Raw genomic sequence first — 27,920 nt, 5'->3', positions numbered from 1 at the left:
TGTATCCACATGACGATGTCAACTTATAAGTCTTGCTCGAGAAGTGCATATTGTATAACAGACTGAAGAGAGTAAATGAGTCACCAAAACAAACAAGTTTATATGTACAAACAAGCATGTACAGTATCTACAGCTCGTTTGAGGTAGAGAGAGTGTTTATGTATTCCACCCACATCTGATGAGCATTATTCTGATGAGCAACTCCTCATCTACAGTATCTATTTACCTCTCTAAAAGTTGAGAGTTTACTTATACGTTGCACCTGAGAAGAACTCTGTTAGGCATTGCAGTATTGCTGGTTTCAGTATTATTATCACCTCAATTGGAGAAACATTGAATTATTGTGGCCAAAGTATTTAGAGACTATACTTGTATGAAAACATTGTCTATTTAACCTCTCACATATACAGATAGTAATAATAATTTGTTGCTTATGTAACTCATTGTCCCAAAATACTTTTTTTGTTGTTGTTGGTAAATCCTATTGTAGTTATGTATTATTAATATTATATCAGATAAATGCTGATATTCTATTGAACTTTCTATTAATCAAAGAATCACAATGGATCATGGTTTCCACAAAAATTAATAAGCAGCACAACTATTTTCAACATTGGAAATAAGAATTTTTCTTTAGCACTGAAATCAGCATATTAGAATGATTTCTGAAGGATCATGTGACACTGACAACTGGAGTAACGATGCTGAAAAGTCAGCTTTGTCAACACAGGAAAATATTACATTTTAAAATATATGAAAATAGAAAACAGTTATTTTAAATTGTTATAATATTCCACAATATTGCTGTTGTTGCTATTTTTGATCAAATACATGCAGCCTTAATTGGTGAATATAAGAGACTTTACATTACAAAATCAGCCCCAAACTTTTGAATTGTAGTGTGTGTTTGTGTGTTTGTATACATCAACTTGGCCGGATAATTTGTTCTCTATTGCAATGACATGAACTCTTTAATAATTAATATTACTAATAATTTAACATTAATAATTAATACTACTTATTAATTATAATACTACACTATCAGAAAAAAAGGTACAAAAGCTCTCACTGGGACAGTACCCTTCAAAAGGTTTCTAATATGTACCATTTAGGTACTAAAATGTACACTTTTGGTACCAAAATGCACTCTTTACGTACAAAGGTCTACCTTTTGAAAAGGTACCGCCACAGTGTCAGCTTTTGTACCTTTTTTTTCTGAGAGTGTAGGATTCCAAGGGCCACTGTACAAATACAAATCTTTTAAAGGTTCAAGTATCTCATTGTCCATTGTATACATCCAAAACTAGTCTATTTGTAAAAAAAACTAATTTTCCAAAATATATGTAAAAAAAAAAAACTCTTGAATATAAAGTACATCTGTTTATAATATTGCTGTCGTATATGAACTTTATCTCTCCCTCCTTCCCAATATCTCTTTTCCCCCTTCCACCCCTCCTCTCTCGAGGATCTTTTTAGCCTCCAAGTGTGCCTCCTGCTCTCTCCTCAGTTCCTCTTTCTCTGTCTTCAGTAACCAAGGTCCTCCAAGGTAAGACAGGATCTCTTCAGGCCCGGGGCGAAGCCAGGGCAGCGGGTTCAGCAGCTTTCTCAGAAGAATCAGGACGAATGAGCTTAAAGAGTCAAACTGACGGGCAACTTCTAATTCAGCCTCATTCTCCTCTCTCACAGTGTTTTGATTTTCACAATGATCTCCCTCCTCCAGTTTGGTTCGGTTGAACCAGTCTCTGTACTTGCAGTAGGAAGGGTCATCAGAAGTGGTCTCCTCCCAGGGGAAGCAGCTTGTCAGCAGGCAGTATATGAGGATGCCTAAAGACCAAGTATCCAAACTGGGCTCTACTGTCATCCAGGTGTCCTCTGCTTCCTCTTTTGCCTTATTGACTGTCTTAGCGCACTCCATCTCGGGCACACAGAAAGGAGAGTTGTACCACACAGCACGGACATTGGTCCCCTTTGCCCGCGCCAGGCCAAAGTCGCCCAGTTTGACCCAGCGACAAACACGGTCACACAAGAAGATGTTCTCTGGCTTAATGTCCCGGTGCACAAAGCCAAGCGAATGCAAGTGAGATACAGCACCGCTCAACTGAGACATCACACTCTGAGCGCACTCCTCACTCACCACCTACAGAAAAAGAGGGATGGGATTTTATAACAAGAATTATAATAAGAAATAACACATTTCTGCCAATAACAATTAACAATTTCTGGCATGTTATTTCCCTTTTTCATTAATATTGTTATTGCTATTTTTACATGCTCATTTATTATTATTACTGTTATTGTTTTGTCATTGTATTTATTTACTTACATTTCTGGCACATTATTTTCCTTTTTACAATACTAATAATAATAATTTATTTATTTATTTATTTATTTATCTATTTATTTATTTATTTATTTATCCATTCATCCATTACGGCCATCTTGTTGTCCTTTTATTGTTTATTATCCAATATTGTTATTTGTATATGCTCATTCGTTTGTTCATTAATTCATTTCTTCATTAATTCATTCATGGCACCTAATTTTCCTTTTACAACATTATTATTGATATTTGTATACATGTATGCATTTATTTATTCAACCAAGGCCACCATCTTGTCCTTTTTTAATAAAATTGCTATTTGTATATGCTCATTTATGTATTAATTATGAATTAATTCATTATTTATTTGTTTGTTTGTTCATTTATTTATTCATTCAGGCATGGCCTTATTTTCGTTTATTTATCATTATTATTTTTTTTCCAATGCATTTGTTGTGTGTATTTATGCTTTGGCAATAGTGTTTGTGTAACAGCCCTATTCCTATGAGTTATGAGATGACGGAAAGTCTGTGTTCTAATCTTCCCCTCAGCGGTACAGCAAGTACTCTCATTAAATTGCATTAATGTATCAAGGCTGATGATAGGAGCAGTTGTTTTGGCAGGAGAGCGAGAACACGGGAGCATAACATGTTCTTGCCTGAATAATCTAAGACACGTTGTTCCCTGAAGAGACGTCACTTCAAAAAATGTTCATGTATGCATAATCATAATTTCGACAGCCTTAGATCAGGACTGTCGTCAGAAGACCAGGATCAATGTCCCAGGCCCTTTAATGAGGAGAATCCACCATAAAGTTGTCTAATGGTCATCTAAATCTCATCTGAACAACCTGAGGGTGTGTAAAGGATGAAAGAATTTTAAAGTCTGCTGCATTTACTGACCTCTGACACAATGACATCATACAGGTCGCCATAAAGACCAGCCTCCTGGGCAAAGACATAGTGAGAAGGCGTGGAGTAGAAGATGCCTATAGCCCGCGTCAGAGACGGGTGTGTGCAATAAGAGACGGACAGATTGTATTCACGCAGGAAAGCTTGGAGAGTGGTAGAGCGACGGGGGAAGAACTTCAGAGCCATTGGAGTTCCTGGAAGTTCAAAGATTGCTAAAGTGAGAAGTGCTTCGCCTTCACCAAATACACCATTTTATAGTTTAGAGCCTGAACAAAACAGGTGATCACAAAACAACTGACCTCTCTTCTGATGCACCGCCAGCATCACCTTGCCATACGACCCCTGTCCCAGCTTTTTGATCAGCTTGAAGTGCTCTGATGTCACCAATGATGTCATGGACTGAGCCGTGAGGTAGCAAAGCTCATCCAGCTCTCTAGGTGCAGTCTGACAAGAAAACAACAGAAAAAACAATATTCAAGTCGCTATGAATTTTTTAATAGAATATCGCAGTGTATATTATAAATGTAGTCTTTTTTAATACATAATTTTTAATAAATAAAACTCCCTCTTGCAATGACATCTCTTCTTTGATGATGTGCTTACTGGCGTGAGGGCGGGACAACATGTCACTCACATGACATCACAGAAATAGCATTCCGGAACAATCCAACCAATTCCGTCATACATTTTTTCTTGTTCGAGAAGCTGCTTCACCTATCGCAACTTCCATCTCATGCCGACTTTAATCATACAATGATGATTTTCAATCATTATGCTGTGTGAAGCTTCTACTTTTGTTTTATGTGATGCCAGCTTGATCTTTGTAAAAATGAAAGTTATGAAAAGCTTTTGTCTTATGCCGATATTAAAATTCTGGCTTATACCGATAAGCTGATGATTATTTTCATGTTATGGCTGATAACCGATAAATGCCTGAGTATTAAAATCTGATACTGTTTTGTCTAAATTATTAATAAATAAAACTGAATTTAAACATCACAACTTTATAATATACATTATGAAAATAGCTATTAATTTTAACATTTTCTAAATAGTACGTTTATCAGTGTTATTAAATTATTTTAATTAATTAAATATTTTTATTTGTATGAATTAATGTAATTTCTTACGAAGAGACAATTTTTTTAATCTATTCCTAACCAACCCAGAACAGACTGCCTTAGAAATTGTTACCTGTACCTGTTATTAATGTTTTAAAGAACTTTAAATGAGTTTTAGATGATGGCAAAAAAATAATCTAAATGGAAAAACTGTAAATTAACAAGCACAATTAAATATCCAATATCAACCGATACTTATCCTTTATATTAACAGATATACAGATATAGTACTGATATATATTTTGTCATAATGATAAGCTGACTATACATTATCCCCCTTATTTTCGCTATTTACCACATTGTGGGCATGAAATTAAAGAAAAGAGACTACAACTGCTATTTAGGAAATCGAAATCTTGCTTGAGACAACGACCAATTACACAAAAATGTCTGACTTCAGAATTGCGCAACTGAGATTCATGTATTCCAGAGCGCCATGTAATAATGATAGTTATATGACAGTTTAACTTCCCATCCGTCAGTACTTTCACCAGCCTTCACTTTTATGTCAGAGGATGGTCAAACAATACCATAAGCCCATTAACACCTCGGCAGCCCTGAAATAGCTGGGGCGCATGTTACTAATGCATTTTTACATAACACAAAGCAAGCAGATCATATTTACATTACACCCTATATATTTATCAGGGACATTTGTTGATTAAAGTTCCTAGAAGTGTGCGTCACACCAGTCCGGTGTGCGTCAATGCTCATTTTTTTGCTTTATCTATGCAACCTTTACTAACACCACGCAGCTGAGGAGCAGGACCATGTAATTGAATGGTATTCTATAACGACTTTATAAATCTGTGATGTGGTCCTAGTGAAGCGATTGTATGAGTGTGTTGCTAGGCACTGAGAACAGAGCCACCAGAGCAGCCTTTATCTTACTGATAGACGTCTCTGGCAGTGGCCTTTGATAAGGTGCCAGGAGTGGACGTGCATATGCTCCAGCTCACTTCATTTTCCATGCAACCTTCATGTCTGAAATGTACAGTAAGACTAACAATGTTGGTTTTAAAATCAAATTTCAGTAACACTTTAGTTTAGGGTCCAATTATCACTATTGCATGCATATTACGAGGATATTGGGCGTTTATTAGTACTTATATTAATGCCTTAATCTGAATGACCACATTCTACATCCCTCAACCAATACCTAAACTTAAAAACTACCTTACTAACTATAAGCAGTAATTAGGAGTTTAATGAGTAAATAGTGAGAATTAGACTCTAAACTAAAGTGTGACCCAAATTTCTTGCAATTAAGAGTGTTCTCTGAGCTTTGCCATAAGGGATTATGATCTTTTTAATGATGTTACCCATTCAACCCCTTGTAAATCATTTTTGAAACATTATCATATTGTACTTCAGTCCATTTAAAGTTATATATGAATGATATCTGACACTGATAAACAATTATGAATCCTTTTTACTGTCAAACTCAATCATTCATTCTCATTTAACTGCAGTGACAACCATTTTCAGTGTGCTATATTGCAATATTTATAATACCACAATACTTTATTTTACAGTGTCCTTGTGTATCTATCTATCTATCTATCTATCTATCTATCTATCTATCTATCTATCTATCTATCTATCTATCTATCTATCTATCTATCTATCTATCTATCTTTCTTTCTTTCTATCTATCTATCTATCTATCTATCTATCTATCTATCTATCTATCTATCTATCTATCTATCTATCTATCTATCTATCTATCTATCTATCTATCTATCTATTTCACTATTGCAAAATATGTGCAGTATGTGTTTGGGAAGCACGGCTGGAGCGCTTTATATTACCCACAGGTGTATAGCACAGCTTAAATGGATTTAGCAGAATAAAATCTGAAATGTTATTTAGTCATGATTTACTCCTGTAAAGCCGCCATTCACAAAACACTCATTAGTGAAATCATCAGTATATGTGTGTGTGCGCTATTATTACATATTGTTATTTGGTTAAGTATTCATTTCTAATACTTGTTAATGTGTATTAATATGAAATGGAACATTTTCCATAAGATCAGTATTTGACTCACAGTCATTGTCCAACGCTGCAGTGTCTTTTAGGAAGTCTCTCTCACTGTTTCTTTCCCATCTGGACAGGACTGAGCTCTGAGTCAAACTGTCCGTTGCTCGTTATCAACATACAACTGAGATCGACGAGCAGTTAATCAGATGTCGCCGTGCAAGCCTGAGTGTCAGTTGCTACTGAGTATTTTTATATCTGTGCTCTCTCTCTCTCTCTTGATCCTTAATGAGTCTACTGACCCTCCTGCTTACCACCTTCCTCTGCTTTCTCTCCCTTTTCCCTTTAAAATTCCTCTGCTTGTTTCCATCCCAGATAGCCATGTACTACAGCAATGAGGTATGCTGGCCCTTCCCAGAGTCTCACTCTTTCTCTCGCTCTCTCTCTTTACTCCTGTACGTCAGTAGTGTCCCAATGTGTTGCACCTGTCAGTCAGTCTGTCTGTAACACTCTATTGAGTTCCTGCTGTTCCCTGAGGTCTCTCCTGATCTCCCTTCTTCCTACTAGCACTATCACTTGGTAAATTCCTCCTACTGTGCAGCTCCAGTCTGCAGCTCTGCTGGATTAAGACTGAAGAAGAGGTTTACAGTTTTGAGATCTAATTACTCCTAAGGCTCTCGACTCATAAATGAACATTGTGAAATGCATAATGTCCATTTTAATAAATAGTGAAGTGTGATCAATTTACTATATTTTTGAGAGGATGCAAGGAGATTAGTGCCAGTCACACACACTTTTATAAAAAGTATTTAGGATCAAATGAATTATAGTTAATCCAGGAGAGAGAAAAAAACCCATGAAACCAGCAATTTCAAATATGGACGAGCTATATTTGATTAGAATCACAGTAAAAGACCAGGGGTCAGTGGACCCCCAGGGTCTTTGAAGAAGATGTGCTACACATGTCAAGTCAACTCGCCTTTATTTATATACCAGCTGGAGTCGGTTTAAGTTGGCCTGCAGAACAACCACACAGTAAAGCATTACAATAATCTAGCCTTGAGGTCAGGAATGCATGTATTAACTTTTCTGCATTTGACATTAAGAGCATATTTCATAATTTAGCCATCAAGTGTTGTTAAGTGCAGAGGTTTTTGGTCCAATAATTAAAACCTCTGTTTTTCTTCGAATTTATTTAGTAGGACATTACTAGTTGTCCAATTTTTTAAATCAACTATGCAGTCCATTAGTTTTGTGAATTGGTAAGTTTCGTCAGACCGCAAAGAAATATAGAGCGGAGTATCATCAGCATAACAGTGAAAACTAACATCATGTTTCATCTCCCAAAGCATGTAAAGGGTGAAAAGCAACGGTCCTAGTACTGAGCCTTGTGCTACTCCATACTGAACTTGTGATTGATATGATACCTCTTCATTAACTGTTACAAAATAACCATGAAAATGTGATTCCACTAATGGGTCAAGGATAGGATCAAGTTGTGTACCGTTCAAAAGTTTGGGGTGATGAGAAAGGTAGTGGAAAAAGGCTCTTTGCACTAAGAAAAAAAAGTTATTTTCACTGAAAGTTCTTTAGGGCAATCAAAAATGGCTTTTTCATGGCATTCTATTGCCCCTTTTTGGAACCCTTCATTTTAAAGAGTGTACATGTGTAATGAATGCACATGGTGACTGACTGTTGTAAAACATGGAAAACAATTCTGTAACATGAGCGTCATTACTGGCTTACGAGGTGGATGTGGTTTACACTGACTATTACGCTTCCTCCAGTGATATAGAATTTGAGGTTGTCATTTCCATTAATAAGAGAATCTTTAATATTGCTTTATGCAACAATTCCATAAACAAGCAATTCATGTCATTCTTACGTTTCATGCAAAAATGGGTCAGGCAGTTAATGTATTTGTAAACACACATTCTCCAAATAAAGGCAAACTGGAATCTATACAACAGTGTATAAAAATACAGTAAAATATTTATGTGCAATTATACTGATTATCAGCACTTTTAAAACACCTCTGGATAAGATAAGAAAAAGAATGAAAAGAGAACAGTTATGTGTATATAGACATTACATTAAAATTGTCCTCTCCTTTTGTTTTATTTACTTGTTTGTTTATTGGCTGGCATTCTTCAATGGTATTTAACCTGCACATTCTGCCATCTGTTTGAGTGACAAAACTAACAGCTGAAAGCTTGCAGAACTTAACCATCCTCTCCATGACAAACCTCTGCTTAGTGCTGCCAATTCACATTCTCTCTTTCTGTATCTCATTCTCAGTTTACCCCCCCCCCCTCTCTCTCTCTCTCTCTCTCTCTCTCTCTCTCTCTCTCTCTCTCTCTCTCTCACTCTCTCTCTCTCTCTCTCTGCACTTCACAATTGACTCTTTATACATTTAAATCTCAGAAAGATTTCCCTTGATATCACAAGTACAACATGGCTACTGTGTATTACGAAAGCAAACAATCCCTGTTATCACAACAGTGGCCGTTTCTGTTTCTCCAGCTGCCCTCTACATGCATGAAGCTCTTACTAATACAGTCTGCTGTTGACATCAAAGAGACTTCATGAATCCCTCTGGTCTCATCTCCATTCATAATCAGCACTACGCTTCTGTCACTCCCCTGCTGTTCAGGAATGTCACATGTTATGTCTGAGACATCATAGAATTAGTTTAACATGTAACCCAATCGCAAAGACGCAAATAGGTAGCAATGAATCATTTGGGTGTCTATTGCAATTACCCGCTGAATATAATTTTAAGTTATTTATTATAAAACAAAAGTGTGAAAGTTTTCTTTACCTGTAGTGGCCTTGATTTCTTCTGCATGAATGTTTGTGGGTATGTGCATTTGTCTGTGTTTGTGTTTTTTTTTTCAAGGATATTTTAAGACTGTGTCTGTGTACTTGGTATAACAACTTCTATAATCAACTTGCCAACTGCTCAAAGTAAATCTGTTGCATGTTACTTTAATGAAAGATACAAACTGTAAAAGTGAAAATAAAAGGAATTAAAAAAATATTTTAAAAGTATTATTGGAATCCAAAGTTTCGCAAAAAAACGCAGTATGTTATTTTTATGTTCTTATATTCTAAGTGTAAGAAATTGCTCTATTTTTACAGCGAAAGGAATTTAAATGCAATACTATCATCATTTTAAGAAAAAGTCCCTAAAAATTCTTGTGCAGACATGTGAAAGTAAGAATAATTCTTGCTTAGGTGCATTTTGTTATTTCATAGTGCCATTTTTACATTTCTAAACAATGTTGTGCAATAAAGAGCAAATATAGTCAATCAGGAGACTTGAAAATGTTTGTATGAATATTTTATATATCCACAAGGCAAGAATAGTTTTGATCAGTGGTTCTCAAACAGGGCACCTTAGCAAAATTCAAAGAGGGCCACAGGATGATTTTAAATTATTTATATTAAATAATCAAACTTAAATAAAATATTTAAAAAAATAAAGATGTTAACTGAACATATCTTTTTAAAATGTTTTATATACAGTTCATTAAACTTGGAATTACAAAAATAATTGTTTTATTGATTTAAAGTCGGCATGAAAAGGAAGTTACGATAGTTGTTTCTTCCCCATTATAAGGGCGGGGCTTGATTTTGTTAATCAGAAATGTATTGGGTCGTTGGATGGTTTTGTTTGATATTGCTGTGATGTCATATGAGTGACAAATGTTCCGTCCTCACGCCAGTAAATACGTCATCAAAGAAGAGAAGTTGTTGCAAGTAGGAGAGGAAGTTATTTTCATTAAAGATTACTGGCTATTTTCACTTTTGCTGTTATTATTCTACAAACTTTGAAAACAAGTAGCGTCGTCATAATTACAGCATATTGTGTTGCAGTGGGGGCCTTCAAGTTCAAAAGGGTGAGAACCACTGGTGTAGTGCAAGTAGGCTAAATGTCTTGAGGATATTCCTGCAATAGGCTGCAGTTTAAGGAGCACATTTTCATTGAGGACACCGCCGTTATGTGGGCACTGCGTGCTATAGCATCACTTTAAAGTTAGGAAAGAAAATATCAGAGGGATAGTTATCATCTCTTCAGAACTCAAGGCTTGTGTAGGTTAACACGACACCCTGCCACAAATGTCAATAGCACAGCAGCCGTTCCTGTAAAGATTGTAGACAGAAGCGCAAACGTCACCAAAACAGGACAGTTAAGTTTGTTTGCGTATATATAATATTTATATTCCAGATTGTCACATTTAACTGAGGGTATTTACATTCATACGGTCCTCTGCTGTTATAGAACACCACCTAGAAATCGTTGTTACGGTAATATTTACCAAGGCTTATGAATATGCAAACGAGGGAGCGCGCAAGGGGGCGCGGTCCGTCCGGCTGCGGGAAAACGGAAGCGGAAGTGCCGCCATCTCCTCTGACCACCCGAGCAACAGCAGGGTCAGTACAGACGGTTTTTGAGAAAGTAGCTCGGTTATATCATTAGAATCGGTTGTGTGACACGTTATATATTTAAATGACGACCGCGACTCGAGAGGTGATAGTTGTGAAAGAAAACCACTGTCGCTTCAATCTGTCACGCACTCACGCGCGTCTCTTTATGAGTTGAGTTAGCATAGCGCAGCGCAGCGCTCACGCCTCTAAATGAGTGTTTTTAATTCAGCGCCGTGACAGAGACTACAGCGCTTTCCTTTACTCCCGTCTTCACCGATAATTACCCGCTTTCTACTATTCGGCTGGATGTCTGGTCGTGTTTGAGAGGTGGAACTGAAGCTCAACGGTAAGTAGCCCCAGCTAGCTGATCTCTAGTTGACTTGGGAATGATCTCTCTCTAGCTATCAGTTTGAGACACCGTGGACCGCACAAGGCTTATGTGGTGTTGAAGTTACTTTCGGAGGGTTGTCTAAAGGCTTGGAATAAAAAGCGGTTTGTTTCTGTGGCTGGGTGGGGATCTAGAGAGATTTGACAGCCCCTACTGTCATCTGCTCAGACAAAGATAAACTACTCGCCACTTTAACAGATCTGATAGTTCTCCCATTGTCAGATTTCACACACACATTTCCAAGCAACGGTTGTCATATAGATAAGTTCATAGAAGGTTGTTTATCTCCACACAGCTTGCTTTGGAAAACCACCTGTTGACCCCTGAATTTACTTTTTTGAATGGAGGTTGAAGTCAAGGTCTGTGGTCTATTTGACTACAGTTCATTCAGACTTTAGTACTTTGCTCCTGGCATCCTCAAGGCGGCTGTTATTATCAGGTCAAAGCCTTATGCAACAGTGCTGCATATTAATACACCCTCATGAACTACTAGCTACTTATCGCCTGTTCTTTCTGGATTGAGCGAGACTTTTTAGAAATACATTTTTAGTATATTTGCATAAACATGATTTCACTTTAATGAAAGTGGTGCTAATGAATGATGACTGAGAGGTGTACAAATAAAAGCCTGTTTTGTTATATTTGATACATTTTAACATGAAGCAATTAACATTCTAAAAGTTGCTTCAAGTCCAGTAAATGTTCATCTTAAAATATTTATAACAATATAAGTTATTCTTACATTTACTTTATAAAAACAAAAGTAAATATTTCACACTAAAAAGACATGTACAATGACCTGAAGGTGGACTTTTTAACAATTATACTGAAAGCCTTTTACTTGTTAAAAAGCATTAACTATCAATCAGATCTATGTATCATATATGATACAGTACAGTAGACTATATTATAGGCCTTATGTGTAAGCGAAAAAAACACGCAGCCATCTTTAGAATATTGTCTTTGAACTGTCACGCTGTCAAAAGAGTAATTAGCCGGTGAAGTGGATTTACATATTGGAGAGTTAATGAAAGTTTTCATGAGCATTGTAATGTTTGAAGCGGATGTCATAACAAATGTCAGTAGACTGGGAAGATCTTAAAACGTGCGGTTTATTCATAAATCCGTATGATCTTACCTTCATGCTGTGGAAATACAAACAAGCGCAGCGCTGAAAAGTGGTGGGGCTACATAATGTAGTAAAATGTTTCTGTGAAACGTGATGTTGATTACAGTGATTAATTTAATGTTTAGTACATCACAGCAGGTGTGACGCTTCAGCTTTGTTGTAGTTTCTCTTGGCCTACACCTAGCTGATGTTACAGATGAGTAATGTGTAGTGCCTTTAGGCACCGTCCGCTATTAATGCATTTTATCTATTGTGAGAGAGTGGAATTGAATGTCTGTTGTGTTTTTAAGACTCCACAGTGCTGCACTAGCTTATATCCCTGTGTGTTGTACCTCCTGCCTAAATCTCTGTTCTTCTTGTAGTTGTTTCACCCCACATCTGTGGTTCCGGGCCCTCATGTGGCCGCCGTGCGGAGGTTTGGAACAGTGGACAGGCTAAACACTGAGAGACCCCGACCTGAGCACGCACACAGAGAGAGACCGAGAGGGGGGGAGAGAGACTGACACTCCCAGGTATAGTACACTTCACAGACACTTCCTGGAGCCAGAGTCTCACGTCATCAGATGCTCTTGTGTTTACAGGGTTTTTTAGGTTGGGGAATTCCTCGGGCTGGGCTCTCATGGTTACAGTGGGTGTACGTACGGTGCTGTTGACGCTCTGTTAGATTGGATCTAATGGTTTTTTAATTGACGGGGAGATGGATGGAGTCTGAATAGCTGCCAAAGCATTTCTTTTGTGTTTTCTAAAAAACTTCTCACTGGTAACTCCGTGTCATTCTTAGATATTAAAGTTTTGTTTGGATCTCAGAGTCGATACACTCCCATTTGAAAAATGTGTAGCCTTTGTTTGCTTTTGTACCTGTCCATATTAGTGTTTTATTGACATTGTTTTACAATGTCCCAGATTTTGCAGAACCTGATAGCCAGCCTGTTGCCATGTCGACATCATCGCTGCGGCGACAAGTGAAGAATATTGTTCACAATTACTCAGAGGCGGAGATAAAGGTTAGACTTTTACCTTTATAACCTTGCTTTTGTTTTCTTTATTCTATTCACATTTTTCTTCTTGGCCTTGAAACAATCTTATTCATCGATAGTCTTTTATTTCTTTATAAATGTTTTGCGCTTGGCCTTAATTTTTTCGATTAAATGAAACTGTATGCTATGCAGTCATACAAAGGAGCAGAAATTCATTCAGCCTTTTTCTTCAGTTATTTCTGTTTCGGTTAAAAACTGACCAAAAATGCTTACAACACAGAATCTTATGCATGACTCATTTTCACGTTTTGTATGCGGCCACTCCATCGTTCAGCGAAATTTTGGGGATGATATCCAGTCATTTAAATAGAAAACCATTTTACAGTCCCCACGCAGATTCCGCTCATGTTCAAGTTAGTCACGCAAATTCACCGCTTTGACCAAGCTGTTAATCCGAATAAGTTGGCAAAATTAAAAAAAAATTAGGTTAGCATTTACATGAAAAAAAATTAAGTTAAGAAATTCAAAGTTTAAGGAAGCAGAACTGGTAGATTATTATTTTGTAATCATTTTAACTGCTATTAACTTGAAATAATTGTGTAAGCTAATTCATATATTTTACTTTAAATTATCATGTAATTTCAACTTAAACAGTTTTAATAGTGGAAACTTGGCTAGCTTTAACAAGCTAATTAAGTAAATGCTAACTTGTTAATTGGTAACACAATGCTTTGATAGCATGGCATAGCAATTGCTAAAAGAGTACGGCAATATAGAACATTTAACATATACCTGTTCTCAAACCAAGCTCATGCTCCACTCATCCCCACGATGGTAACCCCCCCCAAAAAACCCCACATAACAGAAACTCTTCTAAATTAGCATAAAAAAAACCCAAACATTAAATGCTACTAAATCTCCTACTTCACGGCCAGGCCAAGCCTTTTTGAGGCTCTAAGCTGAATTTTCTTTTCTAGTCTTACAAAACTAAGTGGCATATTTAATGTGGTGTACAGAAAGTTGCTAAATAAAACAGCATACAATGCATTTTCTGTAAACAAGTTAATGACTTTAATTGCTTTTGGTTAAAAAAAAATTTCAACATGTAAAAGTGCAGAACAATTAACTACAAATAAAGTAACTTAAGATAAACAGTATCTTCTTATATAAAAAGTAAATGTACTATATTCAATTAAATCCTTAAATAACGACATAAAATGAATATTCAGATGAACCTGTAACAGGATAACAATAATACATTTATTAACATTAAAGGGATAGTTCACCCAAAAATGAAAATTCTATCATCATTTACTTGCCCTCAAGCTGTTTCAAACCTGAATGAGTTTCTTTCTTCTGTTGAACATAAAAGTTATTTTGAAGAATGTGGGTAACCAAACTGTTGCTGGTCCCCATTGACTTCCATAGTATTTTTTTTCCCTACTATGGAAGTCAATGGGGAACAGCAACTGTCTGGTTACCCACATTCTTCAAAATATCATCTGTTGTGTTCAGCAGGTGAATGAAACAAATACAGGTTTGGAACAACTGTCACTTTAAGACCTGCATGCATCTAATTTGATTACTTTCACTTTAGACATAACCAACTGTGTTTATGTAAACCTTGTGTGTGTATATGACAGTATGCGCAATTAATCAGACACAAAAGATAAAGTCCAGTCATCGGGTGCTGTTTGACAGGCTTTTAGTGTGCGCGCTCTTCGGGTGTACGCGCTCAGAAAAAAACGCATGTCAGAACAGCACGCAAATGAAATGTTTAACCGGCAAGGCTTTACAGCACATGCAAATAATAAACTTGTGTTTGAGAATAAGTGCAGTGTCCAGTGAGTGTAACTCTACAGCTGCGTTAACATGATGTGAATGTATGAATGTGTCATGTTGTACAGTATTGGAATAGAGGCGCCAAAAAATTTTTCTCTGTAAAATAGAGATGCATCGATTGATCGGCTGGTGATCAGAATCGGCCGATTTTCACGTGATCGGCCATGATCGGAGACCAGCCGGTAAGTCTGAAATATATGCCGATTTTTTTTTGCCGGTCAAATGCACTCGGGCGCCGCATGATTAACATTGCGCAAAATCAGCATCACACGTGCACACAGAACGCACATGTAGGAAACCTCGTGAATTATGGCCGTTTCACACCGCAAGCGTGAGCAGCGCAGTGTTTTTTTCCCCCCGGCGTGCATGTTTATCAATGAGTGCATTCACACCGAGAGCAGGAGCAGCGCGTGAGCGTCGAGCAGGAGCGTCGCGTACGCAGCAGTGAAGCGGGGTTTCGGCGCAGAGTCTGTTTTTGCTGCGCTGCTCGCGCTCAATTAAAGTGATTGTTTAGCCTGGCTGGACATGTGGCAGATGAGAGAAGAACTGTTTGCGAAATAAAACTTGCCATTGATGTACAAGTGATTGCAATAGGCTGTGTGTGTGTGTGTGTGTGTTTGTTTTGAGAAACATCTTTATACTGCAAGGCTATATTTATTTTATTATTATTTGCTATTTATATATTATTTTATTGCCCATTACCTGTTTTCATACAGAAGTTTAGTTTCGTAAATAAGTAAATATATCACTTTTCTTTTTTTGTTGAATATATGGAAATGAAAATGGTTCTTCCATACCATAACTTTGCATTTAGATATGTGTGAATTTCCCACACCAGGAGTAATAATTTATATAGTTTTATTTTATTTTATTTGTTCAAAAAATGTTCTATGTTCTATGTAAAATGTTCTATTAAAGAAAAGATAGAAAATAAATATTTGTGTTTGCTGTAAAGTGGTTAGAAAAAATGAAATCGGAATCGGCTAAAATCGGTATCGGCAGGTCAAACTCATGAAAAATCGGAAATCGGAATCGGCTTAGAAAATTGTAATAGGTGCATCTCTACTGTAAAAATCAAGCTGTCATTTCATGTGCTCTTGGGGGGCATATGGAAGTAAAATAATGGCAAATTTTTTTTGAAACAAAAAGCCTGTTGAATTGCACTACTTGAAAAAAATATGCATTGCAATAACCCTGCTTGTATTTTAATGCATTGTATTTTTAGGCTTTACATTTTTATGGTCTGAAATTTAGCATGGTTGAATATTTAAGCTGTGAGTATTTCAATTCAAAACTTTTCTAACACATTTTCATTAGTAAAATTTTAATAATCCATATTCACCTTTCATATTTCACTTTCAAAATATTCAAACTGATTAAAAATACAACATATAATACAAGACACCTACATGAACACTTTACAGTTGGTGTTATGACTGCAAGTCGTTCTCTTCAAATGCTATTGAAGTTAGAAACGTGTATACCAATGTCGTATATAACTTCAGAGACAGTCCCTATGTGCGAATGTCCAATGTCAAGACAACTTATGCCAGTATCACTGAGAAACGCTCAGCTTTAAACTTTGCGCGTTAAGTTCATATTCTGAGTCCTTCTGCTTGCCTGCGAGTTTGGTGTTTTATATCACTGTATTAGTCCATTAAGCTACGCTAAGCGTTTTATATGTCCAGCAGGGGAATCCTGACGTATTGAGGGAAACCCTAGTAGCTATGCAGAGAGGCAACTAAACAACCAATAGATATGTCAAACTCAAATGTAACATTGGATCTGTATACATCCGCATCGGGGGAATAACATTATAATCTCGTTCACGGTAGAGATGCATGTAGGCTACACAGGAAAAGTAATCGTGAAGACACTGAATTTCACATAAAACATAATAATCACAGATACACTTACATTGTTGTAAATTAGTTTTTATGAATGAATGGCTTGCTCAAACTGTTGCTCTGGTCTTCGTCAACAACACGTGCTTGCACCCCCTGCTGGTGAGGTCGACTAACAGCAGATGGAGATAATGCTCGGTAATCTACTGCGTTTCCTGCAGTTCCTGGATGTCAACGTTGAATTTACTGTCGAATTTGAACCACTGAATTCGTGGAAATGAATTTGCAAAGCAAAATAAAATGGACCGAAAACCGCCTGTTGAATATTATAGGTTGTATTTTTAATCAGTTTGAATATTTTTGAAGTGAAATATGAAAGGTGAATATGGATTATTGAAATTTTACCAATGAAAATGTGTTAGAAAAGTTTTGAATTGAAATATTCACAGCTTAAATATTCAACCATGCTAAATTTCAGCCCATAAAAATGCAAGCCCTAAAAATATACAATGCATAAAAATACAAGCAGGGTTAATACAATGCATATTTTTTTCAAGTAGTGCAATTCAACAGGCTTTTTGTTTCAAAAACATTTGGCATTATTTTACTTCCAGGTGGACACGGGAGCAGCCGTTTAGTTTGGTTATGCCTTGGGCCTGCTCCACTTAACACTTAACTTTAATCTTGCACAAAAACATTATATAACACTTAATTTCAGCATTTACTCTCCCTTTCGAGTGTCTTGGCAAAGCATGCTGGGAAATAGAAATCCCAGCCCAGTTTCAGTTAAATTTATGTTTGTCTAGTTAAAAGAATCAAGTTCATAAAATTTAAAACAACGAAACCATTCAGATTACTTAAAATGTGTCTGTTTTGTTAACCCTAGAGAAAAGTGAATTTTATTAGCCTAATTAACTAATTTGTTTAATTTAAGTTTACCCTACTCAAAGCAATTAATTATTTTGAGCATTAGGGTGTACAGTGCAAAAGAAAGCTGCTCGTTTTGCTATGCGATCTGTGCTTCATGCAATGCCACACTTTTGACAATGGACCCTTTTTGCTTGCAAAATTTCACAGAAAAGTTAACGTTAATGTGACTGGAATAGTATAATTGCAATGTTTTTTGTAGGGCTATGGTCGTATATATATACACGGTGTGATGGCAATTAATAATGTGTTGACCACTCCGATGTGTTTTTGTTTGTATTGTATTTAATTTAAAAAATAACATTAATACATTAAAAAATTACAATTAAATGTTACCTACTTTTTAACTTGACAACATTGGCTGAACAAAAATGCAAGGTTTTTGAGGTCGTGACAACATTGTAGCATAATACTGTTTTGAAATGTTATAGTTGTATGTAGTATACTGTTTCACATACATAAAAAAGCAGGCAGCATACAGTGTGCATTGCACTGTATTCAGAAGCAGAGCAAAGTTGATTGAACTTTATTTTGTACTTTCTCCAGGTTAGGGAAGCAACCTCTAATGACCCATGGGGTCCCTCTAGCTCTCTGATGTCAGAGATTGCTGATCTGACATACAATGTTGTGGCCTTCTCAGAGATTATGAGCATGGTCTGGAAGAGACTCAACGACCATGGGAAGAACTGGAGACATGTATATAAAGTACGTTTGATGGTTTAACTCTTGCTTGTGGCAGATGTATTATATGGGGTTATAAACAATATAATCTGATTGTATTTTTTACATTTGCTCTTTCTCAGGCTATGACTCTGATGGAGTATCTGATCAAGACAGGATCAGAGCGAGTGGCACAGCAATGCAGGGAAAACATCTACGCCGTTCAGACACTCAAAGACTTTCAGTACATAGACAGAGATGGCAAGGACCAGGTACACAGAAACTGAAAGTTATATTTATTAATACACATGCAGATGAGAGATGTTTTCTCTTTCAATAAGGATATAGAAGAAGAGCTCTTAGTGTTACTTTTGAAGTGTACTTCAACATGTTAGTTGTTCTCAATTGTGATTTATACACTACAACAAATCTCTCATTCAAGGTCTCCATGTGGTGTCAACTCAAACACCTTGACTTTCAACCAAGGTCTTTCTCCCACTCACACTTAAACCACAAAAACATCAGCCCAGTCTTCAGCTCACTAGGTTTTATTTTAGTCCTCCTGATAAATTCCTAACATGTTTGTCACGAGCACTACCTCAAACTCAACAACTTCCAGTTCAGGTTGTTTAATTATTCATTCAGATGCTGAACAAAGGAGCCATTAAACCTGTTGCAATTGCACACATGCTTTGCACAAAACAAAACATTCCTGAATATAACGTCACATGTTGTGTGTGTTTTTCAGGGTGTGAATGTACGGGAAAAGGCCAAGCAGCTGGTGACTCTGCTAAAAGACGAGGAGAGGTTAAGAGAGGAGAGAATCCATGCACTCAAGACCAAAGAGAAGATGGCACAGACCAGCAGTGGTAAGATCTAGAAGTGCTTTGCAGTAGGAGGAGCTCATGTAGGGGTCAGAGCGGACACTCAAAAGATGTCTGTCAGCCCCATTATAAAAGCACTCTGCACTTCACAACGTTGGCCAAGTCTGGAGGTTGGCAAGCGTTTTGCTCTGGAAGCACTTTTAGGGACCATCCTCCACCATCTATTGATGCATCATAATGGCTGTCATTTGACTCCTCCCTTAGCATCTTCGGCCCCTTCTGCTCCTGCTTTAGGGGGAGGAGTGCACTCAGGAGCAGACGCTGAGCAGGCGTGGCCCCAGAGCTCCGGAGAGGAGGACCTGCAGCTCCAGCTGGCACTCGCCATGAGCAAGGAGGAGGCAGAGCAGGTAAAGTCTCAGCCAATCAGCGACAGATTTTCAGGCTGCAGGTAAAATGCACTATTGAAATGGTTCAGAGACTGAGGAAGATGAATAGTTGTTCTACTAGAAACAGAAAGAGCTTTGTAAGCATACTTAATGTGAAATTGGATTTTAGCAGAAAAACATGTTAGGGGTAATATACAGTCAGCTAATCATTAGGAATCCCTGACATGGTGATTAAAGGGATAGTTCACCCAAAAATGAAAATTCTGCATTATTTACTCACCCTCATGTTGTTCCAACCCCGTAAGACCTTCGTTCATCTTCGGAACACGAATTAAGATATTTTTGATGAAATCTGAGAGCTGGATCACTCCTCCATAGGCTTCTAAGGGATTGAAACTTGCCAGCCTCGAAAAGTTATTAAAGACATCGTTAAAATAGTCCAAGTGACTACAGTGGCTCAATCTTAAGTTTATCAAGCGACGAATACTTTTTGTGTGCAAAAACAAACAAAAATTACAACTTTATTTCAACTATTCATTTCCTTCTATGTTGGCCTCGAGTCAGTTCACATAGTGTAATAGCATAAGCTTCTGTTGTTGTACGACACACGCATCACACACATGACCAGCGTTGGCCAATAGTGAGCCTACGTGTGACGTAGCTCTACGCAATCACACTACGTTAACTGACTCGAGGCCCACAGAGAAGGAAATTAATAGTTGAAATAAAGTTGTTATTTTTGTTTGTTTTTGCGCACAAAAAGTATTCTCGTCGTTTGGTAAACTTAAGATTGAGCCACTGTAGTCACTTGGACTATTTTAACGATATCTTTAATAACTTTTCGGGGCAGGCAAGTTTCAATCCCTTAGAAGCCTATGGAGGAGTGATCCAGCTCTCAGATTTCATCAAAAATATCTTAATTCGTGTTCCGAAGATGAACGAAGGTCCTACGGGGTTGGAACACCATGAGGGTGAGTAAATACTGACAGAATTTTCATTTTTGGTTGAACTATCCCTTTAAGGCTCTAATGCAAAGCAGAGGGATGTATCATCCTGAAGGGGTTCCTTTTGCAATAATCACTGGCTGTAGAATATCCTGCTTATTACACGGCTTGAGCTTTTGTATGTAAGGAAAGAAGAGACCATGCTTTGATAAGGTTGCACAGGTAATTATTTGTCTAAGACAGTGGTCAATTATAAAGTTTTGCAGTCATTATACAAACATATTTGAAAGTAAAATGCCAAGATTGAACAATTAAAATCAAGTATTCCAGAGAGTCGTGTAATCATTTGCTTTAATGGGCTGTGTGACTTTTGAAACAGATTTTTGTTTTTAAATTAGAACATATCGAAGTTACAAGTTGTTCTTACATATTATAATTTGTACTGTCAAAATGAACATGTTAATGCATGCAATACATTTGTTTCAGATTAACACGTTGAAATATTTAACGCAGTAAACGCAGCATCTGTTTTTTCCATCATTCTTTAGCTAGCGTTACATTATGATCATGCTTTTATTCATTCAAGTGCTTTTAAACCCTTCAATTGTGACTAGAAATCTCCTGTCTGTGTGACGCACACGACTCATGCGCACAGAAAGCTGCCTTAGACATCGCGCAAGCCGCATTTTCTCTTTCGTGCTTGAAGAGACAAAAACAAAATTATGCAAAAATGCACACTTTGTCGAGTATCCTTGTAAGCAGTCTTTAATGAGTTAAATAAAGATCTTAAATGACCATAAAGAGTTGTGTGGACATGTTGTGTCAGATGTGCGTCAGGATTTAAAGTGACAGCAGCCTAATACACCTGCTGCTGTCTTACATTAATGTTAATCAAACAACAAAAGTCAAAGAGAAAATCACTCGGTGCTCTAGACTAAGTAACATTTATAGCTTTAATAAGGATTAATCTATATTTCATTTATAATGCATGCAGTGAAGACTGTGACGTGTTTGATAACTTAATTTCTGTATATTTCCTACCTGTTAGATTAAATATTTTAAATATACCGTCTTTATGTTGTTTTTGCATTAATTTGGAGATTAAATGTGAAACTTATACTGTTAGCAAACATCCCGACGCGGTAAATGCTGCTTGTAGCGGCGTTAAGATGAATATGTATATATGCGCTGCATGCTTTCCTTTCAATAACAGAATGAGAACACAACAAAAAAATGACAGTGGTGAGAAAACAACATTTAAGAAAGCATTTGATCATAGCGACGTAGATATGTTTCCACCAGCTCTGCAATTCGTCACTCCAGTTGTCACTTCATGTTTTTTTTTATTTAGCACTTCATACAATAGATTGCTTTAACGCAAGCAGCTTTACAGTATTAAACGTGAAAATCAGTGTCTCTAAAATTACAACTTCAGTTTCTACTCTACCTACTATAAAGCAGCTCTCCAGTGTGTTCATGTGTCTGACCTTGATGGACTGAACAAAAGAAATGAACTGGAAAATATTTTTTGAGCCACAGAGCACACCTTATTATCATGTAATCGCCACAAACCAATGGTAGATCGTAAGTGTTTCGTATTGGCCTGATTTGGTTCTAAATTACATCACACCAGTTTGTTTTTAGATGTATTGGGAACTGGCACCCAACAAAAAAATATTCATAGATTTTTATTAAAATATATATCTTATAGCATTTATATTTTATAATTGATCTGATTTTAAATGTTTTATTTACATTCATAATTTTAAAACTTTAAATGTATATGTATAATTTAATATATATTTTAAAAATGTCACTATTATCTATTGCTATAATTATTATATTATAAATATATATATATATATTTTTTTTACAATTAATGATAGCTATTATAATTATATAATAATACAATAAGTATTTAAAAAAAAATAATTTTGCAAAGTATAAAAAGTTATGTAAAAAAAAAAAAAAAAAAAAAAAAAAAAAAAGTAAGATAGGGCAAGTGAACGTCATTCTGTCATCTGGCTCAACACTCTCACACTGGCCCCAAGCCATACTTACTGTTGAGCCCTGCTAATAATAACCATGTTTAAAGCTCCCTAAATCTACATTCTTTCCTAACTGCCATCTTAAAATAGAAAAATTGGCTGTTTCTCTAATAAAGAACAATAACACACATTCAACATTAGAGGCCCGTCCTCTGCACAGTTTTTACACATTTCCCCTCTCACTCCTTCACTCACACCTGTCCTCACCCTGCCCCCCTCCTTCAGACTAGCAAAGACCCTCTGGAAGATGCAGAGATCCGCTACGCACTCACAGTCAGCCAGGAGACTCACCAAAAGGTCAGGGAGCAAAAATTCACAGTGGATGAACCTTTCCTTTGCTATCTTCTTCCCTCTCAAATCAAAGATCAGCCTAAAATCATATATTCATCAGTATGATCATGGAACAATCGAAATATCTAAGAAATACCTAATAAGTGCTTTTAAAAGGTTAGTAATGTCTGTTTTTTTGTGTGTGTGTGTGTTGAACTTACCTCTTGTTAGTCATTGCTGTTGTTTGAAATCTTCTGAAATCTTCACTTTTGCATGATGAAATCAACAAGTCATTTCAAAAGTACCTATAATTCTCAGTAATTGTTCTTTCTTTGCAATTCCACCAGAGCTTATCAATGCAATATCAGAGTAGATGAACTGCCCACTACTTCCAAATGCTGTTCATTTGTGTCTAACTCAAGCCTTTTAAACACACCTCTGGAGCTGGTGAGACATGGGAGTCAGGTTGCCTCAGTTCACTAGACTCCATTTCCCATCAGCCCACAGAACTTGGTTCACTATGATGATGTGACGGTGGTGTGTGATTGGCAGGAGGAGCGTCTGCGCAGGGGAGACGACCTGAGGCTGCAGATGGCCATCGAGGAGAGTAAGAGGGAGAAAGCCAAGCCCGAGGAGGTGTGTGACTGTGTATGATTGTGTCAGATAGAGTTCATGCTTGATGAGCTGTTCCTCTAGGGCGAGAGCGTGAGGTGTACACATGGTAGTGTGTTGTGTTACCGAGGGTTGTGTGTTTGTGTACCTGCCTCTCACTCTCCAAGAGTTACCTGCTCTGTCTGTGTCTCTCACCCTGCGTACGCTCTTTAGCGCAACAGTGTGTGTGAGCCCGTTTCACTTCCTCTAGAGTTTCCTCCTCCTTACCATTTTGCCACACTAGCTATAATTAAACTACTTGGAAGTGTAAGTGTATGTCCTCTCTCAAACAAGCTCCACGCTTTTGCTTTGTCGCAAACTCCCTTCTGATGAGGACATCTTACTGACCTATCTCTCTCTCAGTCGTCTCTGATGGAGTTGAGTGTCGCAGATCCTTGGGGGGCCCCAGCATCGGGCTCCGCGGGACCCTCTCCTCCTCCCACTTTGGCTCCTGCATCCACCGCTGGGCCTTGGGGCCCAGCCGACCCGTGGGGGGCCGCCTCCCCCGCCTCTCCCCCGAGTGCCGATCCCTGGGGAAGAGCACCAGCAACAGTAGTCCCAGACCCATGGGGTGATTCGTCCTCTAGAGTGAACTCTGACCCCTGGGCATCCACAGGTGAGAGTGTAGAGGATGTGTCCTCTCAGTGTCCTCTTTGTCTTTTCCCTGGCTTTTCCTCTATATTTGTGGTGTCCACTGATCCTTGAACTCTCCTTGCATCCCCTCCAGCTGTGACCCCTCCAAGTGCCGACCCTTGGGCTCACTCAGTGGCTCCGGCTCCTACTCCGCTCTCAGGGTCAACCGATCCCTGGGCAGCGGACGGAGCCGCCCCTGCCACTGACGGTCTGACCTCTGACCCCTGGAGTGGCTCGGTTAAACAAACTAATGGCACAGGTATACTTGTACATGTAAATGCATAGATGCTTATTATCACAGGGATTTCAAATTCTGGTCCTGAATGGCCAGCATCTTGCAGAGTTTAACTCCAAAATCTACCAGCACACTTGTCTGGAAGTTTCTAGTAATCCTAAAGACTTTCATTACATCATTGTCAGTTGTGTTTATTTGGGGTTGGAGCTAAACTCTGCAGAACAGTGGACTTCTAGGAGCAGGTTTGGACACCCCTAATTTGTCCGAAGACTTGCCAAAGAAAAGTTAAGTTGCATTAGACACACCAACAGTGTGTTTGCTGGTAATTCACACACAACACTTCCATTAGACACCACCAATTTTGAAGATGAAGAGGACTTTTACTTGGTACTATTAAGCTCCGCCCCTTCGTTACTTTTGCCCGTTTAGATTAGCTTTACAGGAGATTAACAGAAATAGTGGATATTATTCTTATGTGGGCTGGAATTAATTGTGATCTTGAAAAGTGTTGCATCTGATGTTGTTTCTTTATTTTTTATTTATTTTTTTAAGTTTAATTATGCAGTAAGACAAAACTGTGGAGACTGAATCAGAATCGGAGAGCAAACACAACGACAGCTGATAACGACAGCTGATAAAGTCGCCATTTCACAATCTCCAGACAAACAACAGTCTGGAAGTCATTAAATTCCAATGGAGAGTAGTGTAGAAGCTGTGTGGAATTTAGTTAATATGCATAATTTTCAGATCTGATTTGAGCTTTGAACTTTTGTGGCTAGAATGAATCCTGATTTTAATTATTTGCATTAATTTGCTCTAGAAAACTATGCTTTTCTTTTAAACGCATTGGCACTCATTTGTTTTTTGTGTATATATATATGTTGGAGATACTGGAAAGGCAGGTTAAGTGAACATAACTGTTAACATTTACTGTGAATTGTTTAATTACTGTCGTCACTACAGTGACTTACTGCACATTTCAAAGTTACATTTAATAATGGTGACTACTGTTTAATTAATTTTCTACTCGAGACCGTACACAGAACAGCAACTTAAATTGATGCGCTCTTAAAGGGAAACTGACCTTCAAGAGATGGTGCTCTCAAAGTGTTAATTCTTTGCCAATATTTATTGCTAAACAAATATTTGTCTAATAATATGGTGGACGGCAACATTTGCTTTGGTTGATTTTGGTCAGTAACATTTTTTAGGTGGGGCTTAGCAAAATAGCAGTTGGACTGCAAACCTGTTTTTTGTTAGTCTGTCACAAGATCATATTGTTTAACAATTTACCTGTTAGTCTTTTGTCTAATTCTTTTCCACACACAGCAGATCTAGAGAGAAGAGGATCCTCGTTGACAGGAGGTGATGTAGGAGGTGGAGGCAGCACAGGCTCTCCGGTGCCCTTTGACCTTTCATCGCTCGGTTCCTCCTTGCCTGTTCGAAAAACGCCAGAGTCATTCTTGGGCCCCAATGCAGCCCTCGTGGATTTAGACTCACTAGTATCATCAAAACCCAAACCTAAACAGCCTCCACCGCCAAGCATCTCCTCAACATCTCACAACCCCTTTCTACAGACACAGGGTGTGTATTTAAAATAGGCCATATTTAGAGAGAAATTATGTGTTTGTTTATCCCTCAAACTTTCTTTTTCTCCTCTCCCTTAAGGTCCCTCCTCAACAGGTATGGGAGTTACCCCGGGCAGTACCATTTCCAGTAGAGGGGTGTCTCCGACCCCATCTTCCACTTCTAATCCTTTTGGCGTGACCCCGATGGCATCCATCTCCCCTCAACCTTCTTCACTTGGTTTGAGCCAGCTCCGTACAAGCCCTGTTCCCCCAAACCCTATGCTGGGTCACATGGCTCCGCCAGCAGTGGGAATGGTTCAGCCAGGGATGGCCATGCCAGGAATGGGGGTCCCTATGGCGGCCCCTGGTATGGGCATGGGAATAGTACAGTCCAGCTCAATGGGCATGCCTTTTGGTGGAATATCCCCCATGGGTCCTGCAGGAAACCCCTTGCTGATGGGCTCAGGAGGCCCTGCGCAGCCTTCACTGATTTTGGGTGGGCCGTCTGGGGTGGGCGGAGTAATGGGAACAGGAGGATCGTTGGGAGGCGGAACCACAGGCACAAGCACCAATCCTTTCCTCCTTTGAGAGATTTCACCAATCCCACGTTGCCCTATCCACTCAACAACCAATCCAAACCTGCCCTACCAACACAAACAGTTTGTGTTTGACAAAAAAGAAATGTGTGTACATCTCTATATTTAATGAAAAATCAAAACAAAAATGTGTTATTTTCTTTCACAAAACAGCATTTCAATAATTTTTTTCATTTTATTTTACACAGTATTTGGAGTATTTATTTCCCCTTTCGTTCAATTTTTTTTTTTTGACAGACATGGATGATTGGCGGGTTCATTCAATGAATGCAGGTTGTTAATATTGTTATATTATTAGGATGATTGTTATTGCTCAGTAACAAGAAGATGAAGATACGGGAGGAGGAAAACAAGCCACTAATAAACTCAATCACACACCTCTTTCTCCCCCTTTCATTGAGGTGAACCTCTGATGAAAGAGTAAAATGAAGGATGACTGACGGGCTTGAGAAGAATTCAGCTGTCCGTTTTATTCACAACTCTACTAAAAATCATCAATAGATGTATTACTTTTAATTTAATTTAATGTGTAATCTTGTGTAATTTATTTTAATTCGAATGTGTTTGACTCCTGGGAACGATTAAACCAAGGAAAATCTCACTGGAAATTGCCATTGAAACGGATGCCTGCTTGGTTTCCTTTGGCCTGCGAAATTTCTGTGCACGTCACATGGTTCTTATACACAGGAACAGGGGCTGTATGTGTGCTTGCGTGTGTGAGTGTGAGAGCGTGTATGATGTGTCCAGTGTTTTCACTCGGCCCACTGCTGTGTTTCTGATGGAGTTTTATCAGCATAGTCTCACTTTCAGCATAATGGTTCTTCTTTTCAGCCATTTATTTTTACATTCGTAAGAATCAAAGCATTAATTCAACACCTGTTCACATGAGAAACAGCGTCTGTCTTTGCATTTCACCTCAGCACCTTTTTACTTTGACATTTACACAGAGAATGGGAATTGTTAACTCTTATGAAAATGAAAAAGAATTATCTGAATGATTTATGTGAAATCATAATGTAATATTGGGGACTGAATGACATGATCCATGCTGTTATTCTTTATTTACTTTCAATGAATTATTTTATATATATGAACATTTTAGAGATGTTTCTCTAATATTGGCTATGGTCAAAAATTGTGCGGTGTTGACTGTGAACATTCACATTTAAAAATAAAATGGAGAAAAAAAATCTAAGAAATTTAAGAAATAAAAAAAAAATCCACATAAAATTGTC

The 27,920-nt window shown here is 37.7% G+C and overlaps 2 protein-coding genes across 9 annotated transcripts; one reads left to right on the top strand and one right to left on the bottom strand.

The window, feature by feature from the left end:
* Nucleotides 1-1,367: 1,367 nt before the first annotated feature.
* sbk3 (SH3 domain binding kinase family, member 3) lies at nucleotides 1,368-6,833 on the bottom strand. The gene is made up of 4 exons (XM_077209790.1): nucleotides 6,403-6,833; nucleotides 3,531-3,675; nucleotides 3,223-3,425; nucleotides 1,368-2,137 (listed from the first exon to the last, which is right to left on the bottom strand). Exons 1-4 carry the CDS (start codon nucleotides 6,406-6,408, stop codon nucleotides 1,409-1,411), a joined length of 1,083 nt encoding a protein of 360 aa, XP_077065905.1. The 5' UTR covers nucleotides 6,409-6,833; the 3' UTR covers nucleotides 1,368-1,408.
* Nucleotides 6,834-10,698: 3,865 nt separating this feature from the next.
* On the top strand, nucleotides 10,699-27,915 carry epn1a (epsin 1a). 8 transcript variants are annotated; one of them, XM_077209734.1, is made up of 13 exons: nucleotides 10,702-11,109; nucleotides 12,643-12,792; nucleotides 13,184-13,284; nucleotides 18,417-18,575; nucleotides 18,674-18,802; nucleotides 19,279-19,399; nucleotides 19,649-19,761; nucleotides 22,958-23,029; nucleotides 23,555-23,638; nucleotides 24,017-24,269; nucleotides 24,381-24,545; nucleotides 25,851-26,105; nucleotides 26,190-27,915. In XM_077209734.1, exons 3-13 carry the CDS (start codon nucleotides 13,216-13,218, stop codon nucleotides 26,675-26,677), a joined length of 1,908 nt encoding a protein of 635 aa, XP_077065849.1. In that variant the 5' UTR covers nucleotides 10,702-11,109; nucleotides 12,643-12,792; nucleotides 13,184-13,215; the 3' UTR covers nucleotides 26,678-27,915. The 8 variants fall into 8 exon arrangements, with proteins under 8 accessions (XP_077065853.1, XP_077065851.1, XP_077065849.1 ...); XM_077209735.1 differs by having other exon boundaries at nucleotides 10,712-11,109; nucleotides 25,854-26,105; XM_077209732.1 differs by having other exon boundaries at nucleotides 10,712-11,109; nucleotides 19,619-19,761.
* Nucleotides 27,916-27,920: the final 5 nt, after the last annotated feature.

The sequence above is a fragment of the Siphateles boraxobius genome, unplaced genomic scaffold (genome assembly GCF_051911475.1).
Source record: "Siphateles boraxobius isolate OS27281-9 unplaced genomic scaffold, OSU_SipBor_1 12, whole genome shotgun sequence".
Taxonomy (NCBI): domain Eukaryota; kingdom Metazoa; phylum Chordata; class Actinopteri; order Cypriniformes; family Leuciscidae; genus Siphateles; species Siphateles boraxobius.
The sequence above is the reverse complement of the archived record's forward strand: the minus strand, read 5'-3'. Positions and strand labels throughout refer to the sequence as shown.